The sequence below is a fragment of the Lycium barbarum genome, chromosome 8 (assembly GCF_019175385.1).
Source record: "Lycium barbarum isolate Lr01 chromosome 8, ASM1917538v2, whole genome shotgun sequence".
In the NCBI taxonomy this organism is placed as follows: domain Eukaryota; kingdom Viridiplantae; phylum Streptophyta; class Magnoliopsida; order Solanales; family Solanaceae; genus Lycium; species Lycium barbarum.
This window is the reverse complement of record NC_083344.1, coordinates 108,958,942-108,971,979: the sequence shown is the minus strand read 5'-3', so window position 1 is coordinate 108,971,979 and position 13,038 is coordinate 108,958,942. Positions and strand designations below refer to the sequence as shown.

Below are 13,038 nucleotides of genomic sequence, written 5' to 3'. Positions count from 1 at the left end.
GATATGTACTGTGTATCCCCTACGCCTCTTACCTCCACTTTAGCGCAAGCTCACTCATACACACCTTTATTTTAAAAACGGAAAAGGGCCAAATATACCCCTGTACTATTGAAAAAGGGCCAATATACCCTTCGTTATACTTTGGGTCCCAATATACTCCTGCTGATATACTATTGGCTCAAATATACCCTTCATCCGTTAAAATTATTCACCTTGGACATCCTATCCCACGTGGTAGTGACAATTAATGAGGTGGATGTCACGTGACATTGCCACCTCATCACCTTTAACCCATTTTACACCTCCCCTCTTCAACCACTAAAATTTTCACCCCTCCACCACCACGGCCACCATATACTTACTGCCATATACTCCAGGCTCTATGGAATCATCCTGCTGGCCCAAAGACCAGTCAGAAATTAAAGGAATTAATAAATCCTACACTCATAATTTGAAGGCAACAAGTGAGTGGATCAAACTGCTCAAATCTGATCCTTCAGAAAGGTGAACAAAACTTGTATTGTTAGATCTTCAAGAGACTGTTCATTCCAAACGCAGCACCATAAACCCTAAATCTCTAGCACATTAAGGAAAAAATCGACTTTTTGAGTAATAACGGAAGCGAACCATAACTGATTGATTAAAACAATTTTTTCTTAGGGATGAGAGATCAATTAAAAGGAATACATAAATGGGAAATGTGGGCTGAGATTTGGGGAGGAGTTTTCCGACGAGACGGGTGACGTGTCATAGGAATCTGGTGCCGCCGCTGGTGGTGAAGGGGTGAAAATTTTAGTGGTGAAAGAGGACACGAGTGAAGTAGTTTAGGGTTGATGAGGTGGCAAATGCCACGTGGCATAACCTCATCAATTGTAACTGCTACGTGACCAAAATGTCCAAGATCATAATTTTAACAGATGAAAAGTATAATTGAGCTAATAATATAATATATTTGAACCCAAAATATAAGTAAGGATATATTTGACTCTTTTTCCATTAGTACAGGTATATTTGACCCTTTTCCGTTTTTAAAAAAACATATAAAATGCTGAAGAAGCAGTCAAAGGGGACAACGCCATCAGGGAACGTTTCTGGTCCCATGAGAATGTCTTGTCTGCAAAGCGTGACATAACATAAGGATTGGAATACCTGAAGTGAGGGCTCTGAGGCTCTCCAACATACCATAAATATGTTGATCTTCTCTTTAAACATTATGCTCTTTTATGGGTCCGCTTTACAAAGGGTGTATTTTTTTCTTTTCTCTAATAATTCAATTCCCAGCTTTTTTAGTTTCATAATCAACAATTACCATGAATTTGTTTCATTATACTCTACTTTATTTTAAAGAAATGCAATCTCATCATGTTTCACTATCATAACATGAAGGATATCAATGATTACACGGGGTCACACATTTAATTCAAAAGATCTCTGCAAGAAGCAGAAGACAGAGAATAAAAGAGGGTAAAAGAGTAACAAAAGATACAATATTTTGCACTTCACACCAAAAAAAAAAAAAATACAAATAAAACATTAAAAAGGTATACATTAAACTGTTTTGTCTTAGCCCTGCTCTTTCCTTTTCTTTTCTTTTTTGTTGTTGTGAATTTTCTTTTTGTCTTGCAGTAGCAACCCGAAATGTCCTGTTGGTTATCTTAACTTTTCATTATCATTTATCTGACATCTCGTATGGCAAGTTGGGTTGGGATAAATTTTTGTGAGAATAGTTCACTTCAATAACTTTTTGGATCTCTTCATGTTTCATTTTCTGATAAAAGCAGAACCCTTTTTCCTTTTCTCATTATTTGGTTAAGGGGGTTTCGACTCTCATTTGATTCCTAGTCCTTTGAAGAAGCATGTATAACAAAATTGCAAATATTAACACTTAATGTAGGAACTTCGAATCATTAATCCGAATAGACTTGAATTTCAACAATAATAAGCAAGAATTGACCAGAATCTCAAGTTAATGAACAGGAATAGACAATTGATAATGTAAATAAATACAGAATACATGTGACAATTACCTATATTGAAAGAAACTATCAATTCTGAGTGATTTTCTATTTGTATTTGACAAAGCAAGGTAAGTCTGTTCCCGAAAAAATACAGCGAGGTTGAAATGGGGTATAGTAAATATGCCACAAGTGCCCCTTAAACAATGGCCTCGAGTATCATTACAAGATCTCTTCAGTCGGATCCATCTATCACAGCCTATATTGCATTATTGTTTTTGAATCCTTACTTGATCATGAGAACAAGAGAAATTGCAGTTCCATATGCACATGATCAACCAAGTTTCAAAGTGTACAAGTTTCGGAGACCCCTTGGGTAAAAATAATAGGAGTACTATATTTTAATTACAGTCGAAATGTGGAATGTAGAAGAGAGTAATTGTAATAATTGGATTGAGTGAATTATCGAGTTTGTAAAGAGCTTCTTCCAAAGCCATGTGAAAAAACAGCTTTTCTTCATCTTCTTGGTATAAAGCGACCACGCCCCTTTGCCTTGCAATCATTCGGTCTACTTTCCTACAATTCCCATCTATATTCTCTCCTTTTTGTAAAATTAATCACTAAACATAAATTAATAACCTTGAAACAAAAAAAGCGAGTATAACATGCTAGAATCGATCAAATTAGACAGAACGTATACAAAAATTTACCGTACAAATAAAATACAAGTTAAAAACAATACACATTTTATAGAAAAGAAGAGTGAAGTTAGCTCAGACCACCTTCTAGGAAACTCTCAAGACAACATGCAAAGCTACTAGACCCAACTTGTTCTGTTGTTCATGCAACATGTTAGGCCATATAGTTTATTGAGAAACGACTTAGAATTCTTACAAATTTTGTTGCGCTAGTTGCCCAGTTTGACATTAATCAAACCTTTTTGTCTTTCTTTTCTGATAATTATATTCTATGTATCAGACAGTCCTCCTTTCTGAGTTCTAAATAATTGTTTTGCTTCGACAAAAAATAAGAAAAGAGTTAAAGTTAACCAACCTTGTTTTATGATGCTCAAAATAGCCAGTACTATACTCGAGAAAGTTTTTTCACTTTTTTATATATACCTCTGCCGGAGACACTTTTATTTTGTTCATTCAACATCAAATTAGTGTTTGATAAATTATCATAACACCAAAGACGAGAGCAATACATAATATGTTTATTTCTCTTACGTACCTTCGAGAAAGTATACATATATATAGCCAATATATATAGCGTCATTATTACATTGCAAAAAGAAAATTAAGGATGACTCGAAGAAGTGATTATGGCAATGTGAGCAAAGGAAAGTATTATAAGTATGTAGTACAGTATATTAGTTTAGGCCGAGTTATTGATTAGTACATATTTATATTGTAGTAGTATATATATTTCTGGGAAGAGGAGAAACCCGCTCGTGCGGACGAGCCATTCACGCTTCCATAATTATATTAGTTTTTGTACAAAAAGACAATAATCCTCATGTTTAATCCATGGAAATGTTTCCTCTTTGAAGTTGTAAATTACTTGTCTTTTTACGCTTCCCAGGCTCACACCAACCCCGCCATTTCTAAGTTTTGATGTTTACGCCAAACTATTTTGGAATCGTTTGGTTAGTGAAAAGTATACTGCAATAATAATGTGGATCAAGATTATAATACAAGATTATTAGTGGTCGTTTGGTTTGAGGTCAAAATAGTCCCGGGATTATAATCCCGGGACTAATTTATACCATCTGTTGGTATTATTTTATACCATCTGAAAGATGGTATAAAATAATATCAGTATAAGTGGGTTAAGAAGGTATAAGTTGAGTTATTCCAGCACTAATTTTTATAACACGTTTGGTACAAGGTATAAAATAATCTCGGGATAAATCTATACCTTATACCAAACGTGGTATAAAAATTAGTACCGGCATAACCCATGTTATACCTTAAACCAAACGACCACTTAGTGGATATATTTTTATTGATCGATATTTGGTTCATTGAACTTAAAAAAAAGAAATAATATAAAACAAGCGCGTGTTTGGTTTTAAACTAAATTAACTTGGATAAACTTTTATTCTAACCGTAACTTTAGCTTTCTTAAAAGACTTTGGCAGAAGTACTTTGAAGAAGGTCATTTTTGTCATTTTGTTAGTTAATATCCAGATTATTATCCCAAATTGAGTGTGGCATAAAAATAATACCACAAATAATTTTGTAATTGATTATACCGAAATCAAAATTCCAACCAAGCGCGAGGCAAAAAAAATCTATTTTTATTAGTAATTACAGTTAAGTACTATCTTTCATTTCAATTGATACATTTAGCCATTGTTCGGACTTTGGATGGACTTATAACTTATGGCTAACTATAAGTCAAAAGTTATAAGTTAGGAATTCTAGATTATGGCCTTTCGTTTTTTTTTTTTAATTATTATCTTAGCTTAACAATAAGTATTTAGTAGCATTTTTTTTATTTCACTCAAACACTAAAAAAATGCTTAAGAGCACCTGAATAAGCCAATCCAAGCAGGCTCTAAATTAGCAGTAAAATAATATGATTTATGACAAATACTAAATTCAGAATATGAGATCTAATTTGGAAATTTTTCAAAAATATACAGCCCAATATATTGTACTCATATAGTCATATTTTTTGTTTATATGTGCATAGCCAATTTTTTCGTGTCATCGTTTATACATCCAGATACGTACAATATACATTCAATGTAATAAATGTATCAACCTTGTATAATTGTGTATAAGAGGTGTTTATACATATTTCTACACTGTTAAATAAACCTATAAATATTATACCAAAGATATTTTTCGTCTCATATGAATTCAAAGCACGACACTCCGTCCAAATTGGGTCAAAAACATCACAAAATAGCTCAAATCTTCATCAACTAGCTTCGAATTTTAACCACAATTTTAAAATGACATCCCAAATGAACCTCAATCATCAACTTACCAAAATTTCAACAATCACAAAACTCATTTAATTTGTTAGTTTTCAGACTTTTGAATACGCCAATAGTGGAGTTTCCAATATTTTCATTTTAATTCACCCAACAATGTTTAAATGTGTTATGATAATTATAATTATGTATATAACTAGCAATCAGTTTTTAAGAATTAACAAATGGAAATCATAACCACAGATCAAGGATTTACTGTTTTTTTCTCTAAGTATTTCAAATTATATAAAAATGGATTAAATAAGGTAATATATGATAATCTGGACTAATTTGGTCATAAGCTTGGACCAAGTAATATAGAGAGTAAAAATCCTTCAATAAGAGATTAACAAAAATTAATAACACAAAAGATCTCATAAGATTATTTTCTTTTATTCAAATTGCAGGTGAACATCGAAACTAATCATTTCCCACCATGGAGCTAATCCCAAAAATGAAACAAATTAAAAAGAGATTGAATATCTTTTAACAGGAAGGGAATGAAATCTGGCAAGGCCCCACCCACCACACACAAAACCAAAAAAAAAAAAAAAAAAAGAAACATTTGCTAGTATATTCAGTTCTCACAATATAAATATGGCATGTATTGGTTAGACATAGCCACACTAGGCTTCCCTTTCAAGTCCATTTAAGGCACCTGCTTGAAATTTCAGTAGTAAACCCCACAGTAAAATACAACACCTTAATCACTACTCCTACAAAACAACAGAGTGCATATTTCAATTAAAGAGAAGAGTGAGAGAGGTAATAGGTAGGTCGAAGATATGGCATTATCTTCGGACAAAGTAGTAGAGACAGTAATAGCTGGAAATTATGTAGAGATGGAGACTGAAGGTAAGCCTAATAACGTTAAGTCCAAAATCTCAAATTTTTTCTGGCATGGTGGCTCTGCTTATGATGCTTGGTTTAGCTGTGCCTCCAACCAGGTACTGAATTTTTTTTTTTTTTTTTTGATAATCTGTCGTTAAATAGGATTAGCATAGATTTACAGTTTAGCAACAAAATTCTTAGTTTTGTAGTAAGGTATTTGGTAAAATTTGTTTGTTGGTAATTCTTAGTTTTGTAGTTGGTATGTTATAGTATTTTTTTCCCTCTCTTGTCAGGTAGCTCAAGTTCTACTGACGCTGCCATACTCATTTTCACAACTAGGAATGCTTTCTGGAATTTCATTTCAGCTGTTCTATGGTTTATTGGGTAGTTGGACAGCTTATCTCATTAGCATCCTTTATATTGAGTACAGAACAAGAAAAGAAAGAGAAAAAGTTGATTTCCGCAATCACGTCATTCAGGTAGTAATTAATTTCATAAATCATCCAAAGTTTCTCATATTCTTTAGTTTTCTTGTTCAATTTTATAATGAAAATATAATAGAGTGTACACTACAGTGGTTCGAAGTTCTTGATGGGCTCTTGGGAAAGCATTGGAGGAACGTCGGTTTGGCGTTTAATTGCACTTTTCTACTCTTTGGATCAGTCATTCAACTCATTGCTTGTGCTAGGTTCGTAAATTAATTTGTCACTCTAATTTTTTTACCTTGCTTCCAAATTATGCAATATCTACTCATATATTATGTCTTATGTAATTTATTGGCTTGCAGCAATATATATTACATAAACGATAATTTGGACAAGAGAACTTGGACTTATATCTTTGGTGCTTGTTGTGCCACAACAGTCTTCATTCCTTCTTTCCACAATTATAGAATGTGGTCTTTCCTTGGATTGTTGATGACCACTTTCACTGCTTGGTACCTTACTGTTGCATCAATACTCCATGGCCAGGTACCTACTCAAGAATCCACCTTTTACTTACATCAATATGCCTTAACTATGTATATACATGCAAGATAGAAATTAAATGTAGTAAGTATGTAATAAGATCAGACTAATTACAAATTCACTGACACTAAATTTTGAATTTGCATCTACTTTCAACATGTTGCATACATTATCAGAAAATTGAGCATATACATATTTTCTTGAGAGGCAGAAACAGAAAAAGAGAGATAATGCTACTTTTGAGTTTTGAATTTGTTATTTGTGAGTTGTAACATGTGAATTCAAAGTTTTGAAGATTCTAGTCTACTACACAATGTGAACTGTCAAGTAAACCTTTAATCATAACGCTATGTTGGGGTTGGATATTATATTTAATACTAAGCTTTTTAATTACATCTTAATTAGGGGATTTTATCCTTTCTTTTTATAAATAACAAAATATTATTACAGGTGGAGGGAGTGAAGCACTCGGGACCAACCAAGTTGGTGCTATATTTCACAGGAGCCACAAACATTCTCTACACATTTGGGGGACATGCTGTTACTGTGTAAGACTACAAAGCATGATTTTTACTTCTTACGTCTTTTTAACGTTTTTAGCTTCCAAGTACGAGGCCCTTGTCTCACTACCATAAATCCATAAACTAATAAACATTAGTAGCAATAGAAATTTCTTGAAACGTTATTTATTCCGAAAGTAACTTGACCTTGACTTGTTTCGACATATTCTGAGAACTATCCATTTTGTCGATAAAAGGTAAATATTCCCCCAAATCTTAAGATTTAAGACACCATGTCCAATTTTTGTCAAAACGATATATTATTTTATATAGTTGTGTATTCAAATTTCACTGTAAAATTGGCATGTGTTTATGTAGACTTTCAGCATCTTTTTTTCAATGAACAGAGAAGGGCGCCTTTCTCAGGCATGAGAAGCAAAAAGTCACACTTTTTACCCTTTTCAAGTTGGAAAGCTACGATGAAATAATAAAAGTTGGAAAGCTACAGCTCTTTTTTTCGATCACTTTCGCTTTTCCTGCAGAATCAATCAATGAGAATGAAAAAGAAAAACAAATAATGAGAATAGAAGCTGAAAAGGACTCGGATCTTAATGAGATATTTACTGAACTGGATATGTTGGGCGGAGCTACGTGGAGGCAAAGGGTTTAATTGATTCTCCTTTGTCGGATCATTATACAGCGCAAATAGAGTAAAAATGAATTTCTTCTAGTATAGATAAATTGTTGAATCTCTTTTGAGTAAGAGAACAGTCTAGTATTGTTTATAATGATACTCAAAATTGCATAACATTTTACTATTTTTTAAATCTTGTATATTATGAATTTATAGCTCCGCCAGGTCATGCTTAACCAGGGTTGACCTAGAAATTCGGATATAGATAATTCAGCCGAACTCAGTAGTCTTTTGCTTAAATAGTGTATTGTGTCAAGAAATTCATTAAATGTGTACAAAAAATTATGTTTAAAATTCAGTTATTAACACTTCAAGTTGTCATTCTATAAAATATAGAACCCATAAAGTTGAAATTCTAGCTCTGCCTCTAAGGTCAAATGTAAATCCATTTAATTGAGGGTCGTAAGTTATTTTTTTCCGATGGAGATCTATGATAAGTCATTAGCTTGTAAGTAATTTTGCAAGAAACTAAATACTTATCTCAGTTTAAAGAATTAGGACCATTGCTATTGGATATTCAAAATTGAATTACCTGCTTATTTAAATTATAATTAGAGCACCTAACTAGTAACTAATTAATTTGTGAAAATGCAGAGAGGTAATGCATGCAATGTGGAAACCACAAAAGTTCAAGGCAATATATTTATGGGCAACGGTGTATGTGTTGACACTGACTCTACCATCAGCAGCAGCAGTGTATTGGGCATTTGGGGACTTGCTACTTGATCACTCCAATGCCTTCTCTCTTCTCCCTAGAACGCCTTTTAGAGATATGGCTGTTATCCTCATGCTCATCCATCAGGTACATCATACTATCATTTTTCTCTTTTCTAACAATTTTTTCTCTGGTTGAAAGATCTTATATTTACTTGATCAAAAATAACATAATCAATGTTTGGGCCACACTGGGCCTGATAAGCAAGAGGAAAGTAGCTAGATTAAAAACATAACTGCCCACTATTTTAAAAGTAATTACAAAAGGCTAACAGGATTACTTATTTGACATATCTGGCACCCTATACATTTGGATTCCAACAGAAGAAACCACGTCATTAACAAACCGTTCCTAATTTTTTGCACAAAAATTTATTTTTCATGTGTATTGGTTGAAGAAGGGAGAGAAGCGAGAAAGATAAATATTTATTAGTTAAAGAAAGATAAAGATACAATAAAGAGGGGTTTATCCTTTAAATAATAGAGATAATAAAGAATAAGCAAATATAGTTAAATACCGAATTTAGGGGGACTTTTTCGTATAAGGTTTTTTAAAATATGACATAAAGGTAATAAAACTTTTCATTTTTGAAGAACTTTAAAAGTAATGCTATTTATGTTTCAAAATTTATAAGCTTGACATACGGCGTTATGTCTCTTACTACTACTATTACATCTCTCACCTGAAATTCTCTTAGTAATAGTAGTTCCTATTTTGTTTGCTCTATTACTAGGACAAAAGCACGAGGAACTTCATCCAAAAAGAGTCTTTCTTGTCAATTGCTAGCTCACTTTTCTAGTCTAATTTATATATAGTGACCGTATAAAATAATTAAACACTGGTATTGAATTATTTAAATGATAATTATCCGCAAAAAGTAACTTAGGAACATGAAAAATAGGATAATTTACCCTCTAAAACATGTTAAAATACATTGATTAATTATGTAAAAAATTGTGTATACTTATAGCTTTGTATTAATTAATTAGTTCTTTTTTAAGTTATATACACTTCTAATACATGTGTTTAGCATGTGATAGTAGGTAAATTGTTTTTTTATCAGATTTCTAATTAACCTTTTCCATAGAAATTTACTTATAATTACCTTATACTCCCTCTGTTTTTGAACTCATTTGACTGGACACGACATTTAAGAAAGAGTGGAGACTTTTGAAACTTATGGTTCAAAATAAATCTTAAATATTTGTGTGGTTGTAAATCATTTCATAAAGTGAATATGTTTCCAAATTAAGAAAGAGGTCATTCATTTTGATACGGACTAAAAAGAAAATAAGTTCACATAAATTGAAACAGGGGAGTAAAATATTTGATTCCTGTTAGTATATAGGATTTAAGCCCTTCTTAAAATTACTAACTGCTATTCATTTGATTCCTGTTAGTATATATAGAACTTAAACCCTTATTAAAATTACTAACTGCTATTCATTTGATTCCTGTTAGTATATATAGAACTTAAACCGTTATTAAAATTACTAACTGCTTTAATTTATTCATCATATGTATATATATTGTAACATGACAGGGTTGTGTGTTTATGTAATGTGCAGTTTATAACATTTGGATTTGCTTGCACTCCCTTGTACTTCGTATGGGAGAAGGCCATAGGCATGCATGACTGTAAGAGCCTCTGCAAGAGGGCTGCAGCCAGGTTGCCTGTTGTCATTCCTATATGGTTTCTGGCCATTGTTTTCCCTTTCTTTGGGCCTATAAATTCAACAGTTGGATCACTTCTAGTTAGCTTTACTGTCTATATTATCCCTGCGCTTGCTCACATGTTCACCTTCAAATCTGCTGCTGCCCGTGAGGTATATATTCTTCTTTCATAGATAAATTTGACTTTCTTTCTATTTAGAATAGAAAACTGTGATACATCTTATGACATAAACATAATATATTCTATGTATATAATATGTATATGTATGTATATTGAATAATTTATTCTATGTATACTTTTGTATACAATATGAGTATTTTATTTATATTTATACTTAATATACAAAACATATACATTTGCCAGCTATTATTTTTTTATGGCTGCCCAAAAAGATAATTATCCCTATTCTCTTTTATACAAAAAATCTTAATTGGTTAACTCTGGCTATAAGAGCGTTACAAAGTGAAAAATGATCGTTATATGTCCATTTACAAATGTTCTTTTAGTTATACATGACCCTTTCTCATAGGGGATCAATAAAACATAACACATGAGATCTTTTATAGCATCGTTTTCTCTATCCAGATTGTAATGGGTCACAGGAAATTATTTCCTCAAAAAATAAGGGTTGCGATTGTTGAGTGTTGGTGCAAAAGTAATCTACTTATATATATATATATATATATATATATATATATATATATGAAAAATGTGATGGTTCTTTCGTAACTCTCAAATTAAGTGTGTTTGGACAGAATAGTACTGAGATCAGTGCCTTGATCATTTTGTTACATTCCTTGAACCCTCAATTATTTGTTTGTTTTTTCTGTGGCTATGCTTATTGGTGTGATCAAATCAATCTAATGCTGACTACACACATTCTTGTGCAGAATGCTGTAGAACAACCACCAAGATTTGTTGGAAGGTGGGCCGGCACATTCACAATCAACATATTTGTTGTTGTTTGGATATTCATTATTGGATTTGGATTTGGTGGTTGGGCTAGCATGCTCAATTTCATTCATCAAATTGACACATTTGGACTTTTCACACCGTGTTACCAATGTCCATCTCCTAAACAATTCCCCATCCCACCACCACCCTACGCCACCGCTCCTCAGCCTGCTCCAGCCAACTTTACTCACCCTTGAGCTAACTGTCGCAAAGAAGCCTAATTGGCTTTTTTTGCAATTAAGAAGCCTAATTGGCTCTTTTTGCAATTCAGAGGGCTAATTGGCTCTTTTTTGCAATTATGAAGCTTAATTGGCTCTTTTTGCAATTCAGAGGCCTAATTGGCTCTTTTCTGCAATTAAGAAGCCTAATTGGCTCTTTTTGCAACTAAGAAGCATAATTGGCTCTTTTTGCAATTGAGAAGCCTGATTGGTTCTTTTTGCAATTAAGAAGAAGAGGATTTTGAGTTTCTTTTACTACCAGCAATCTGCTTAAATTAGCCACCTCGTTTTATTTTTATTTTTACCTTTTCTCCGGGAAAATAAATTCTTGGCTAGAATTGGATATTGGTTGGAATTTGTAATGGAGTATGCCACAATTTTTTGCAATTTCCTTCTCTTATGCTGATCGTTGATTGTTGATCCTTGAGTCATCCTTGAAACCGGCTAAAACCATGTGTTATGCTGCTGTTTAAGTTAATAATTAAAGGATTTAAGTTATATATATTGTGGTATAAGATTCTTTTATATTATCAGTGAAGTTTGAGATATGATGATAGGTTAGTTATCGTTGCAATCAAATTATCAATCAATGTTTATCAAGAGATTTATACATAATAAGTAGTAATAAATGACCAACAAATTAAAATATCCCGCGTGTCATCTCATAATTCGTTAAAAGGGGGTATTTTTAACCTTTAAAATAAGTTAAGGGCAATAGAAGTTCAATAGGTGGAAGAAGAGACATTTAAATAAAAAAAATTAACATTAAGAGCAACAAAGGTCTAATAAATGAAAGAATGATAAATTTAAATTATTTGTTTACGCGGCATAATCAAAATAAATTTCAAGGGTGGATGGTCCGCACTCCGACCAAGGAGAGCTTGCTATGGTTCTATTTTCTCCCGATAAGGATCATTTGAATTTCCAAAAATTATATCCAAAAATGAGATCCGAAACAAAGAAAGAAACAATAGGGATACAAAAACATGTCATTGGGACTGAATAGGATGTGATCTGTTAGCAAGGACAGGGACAGTAGGATAAGGCAAGAGCATAGCAATACGTGGTCTATGGTCCCATCACCTGCATAATTTGACCATTTCATTCATCTCTATATTTGACTGCATATAACCCAACCTAGTTGGTCTAACAATCCTATTAAGAAAAAATTACTCGCCCCTAAAATTTATTCTACATTGAATAAACTAATTTTATTAGTTATAAACTTAAATGAAAATAGTTATAATTCATCACAATTAGGTGAAAAAATTATTAGTTTAAATCACATGACATGCTAAGTTTGTGTGTGTATAGAATGTGAGTATTTTTTTTATTTTTTTTTGAGGGGATTATAGGATCGTGTACAACGAGGAAGCAATTGGAGCACTTTGTTCCATCGCCGCTAGGATAGCTTTTAAATTTACTTATCAAAACTTGCGAGTCTCCAGTGAAGTTTAAGGCTGTTCAAAATTTAGCCGCAGTCGATAACTTAATTGCAAAATAGGTTTATTAATTTACTGGTATCGGGTTAACGATTTAACG

The 13,038-nt window shown here is 32.5% G+C and overlaps 1 protein-coding gene across 1 annotated transcript; it reads left to right on the top strand.

Moving 5' to 3' along the window:
• Positions 1–5,346: 5,346 nt before the first annotated feature.
• On the top strand, positions 5,347–11,883 carry LOC132606625 (auxin transporter-like protein 2). The gene is made up of 8 exons (XM_060320204.1): positions 5,347–5,888; positions 6,066–6,251; positions 6,348–6,460; positions 6,560–6,743; positions 7,191–7,288; positions 8,529–8,736; positions 10,218–10,475; positions 11,215–11,883. The coding sequence occupies exons 1-8, from the start codon at positions 5,727–5,729 to the stop codon at positions 11,473–11,475; spliced, it is 1,470 nt and encodes a 489-aa protein (XP_060176187.1). The 5' UTR covers positions 5,347–5,726; the 3' UTR covers positions 11,476–11,883.
• The last annotated feature ends 1,155 nt before the right edge of the window (positions 11,884–13,038 follow it).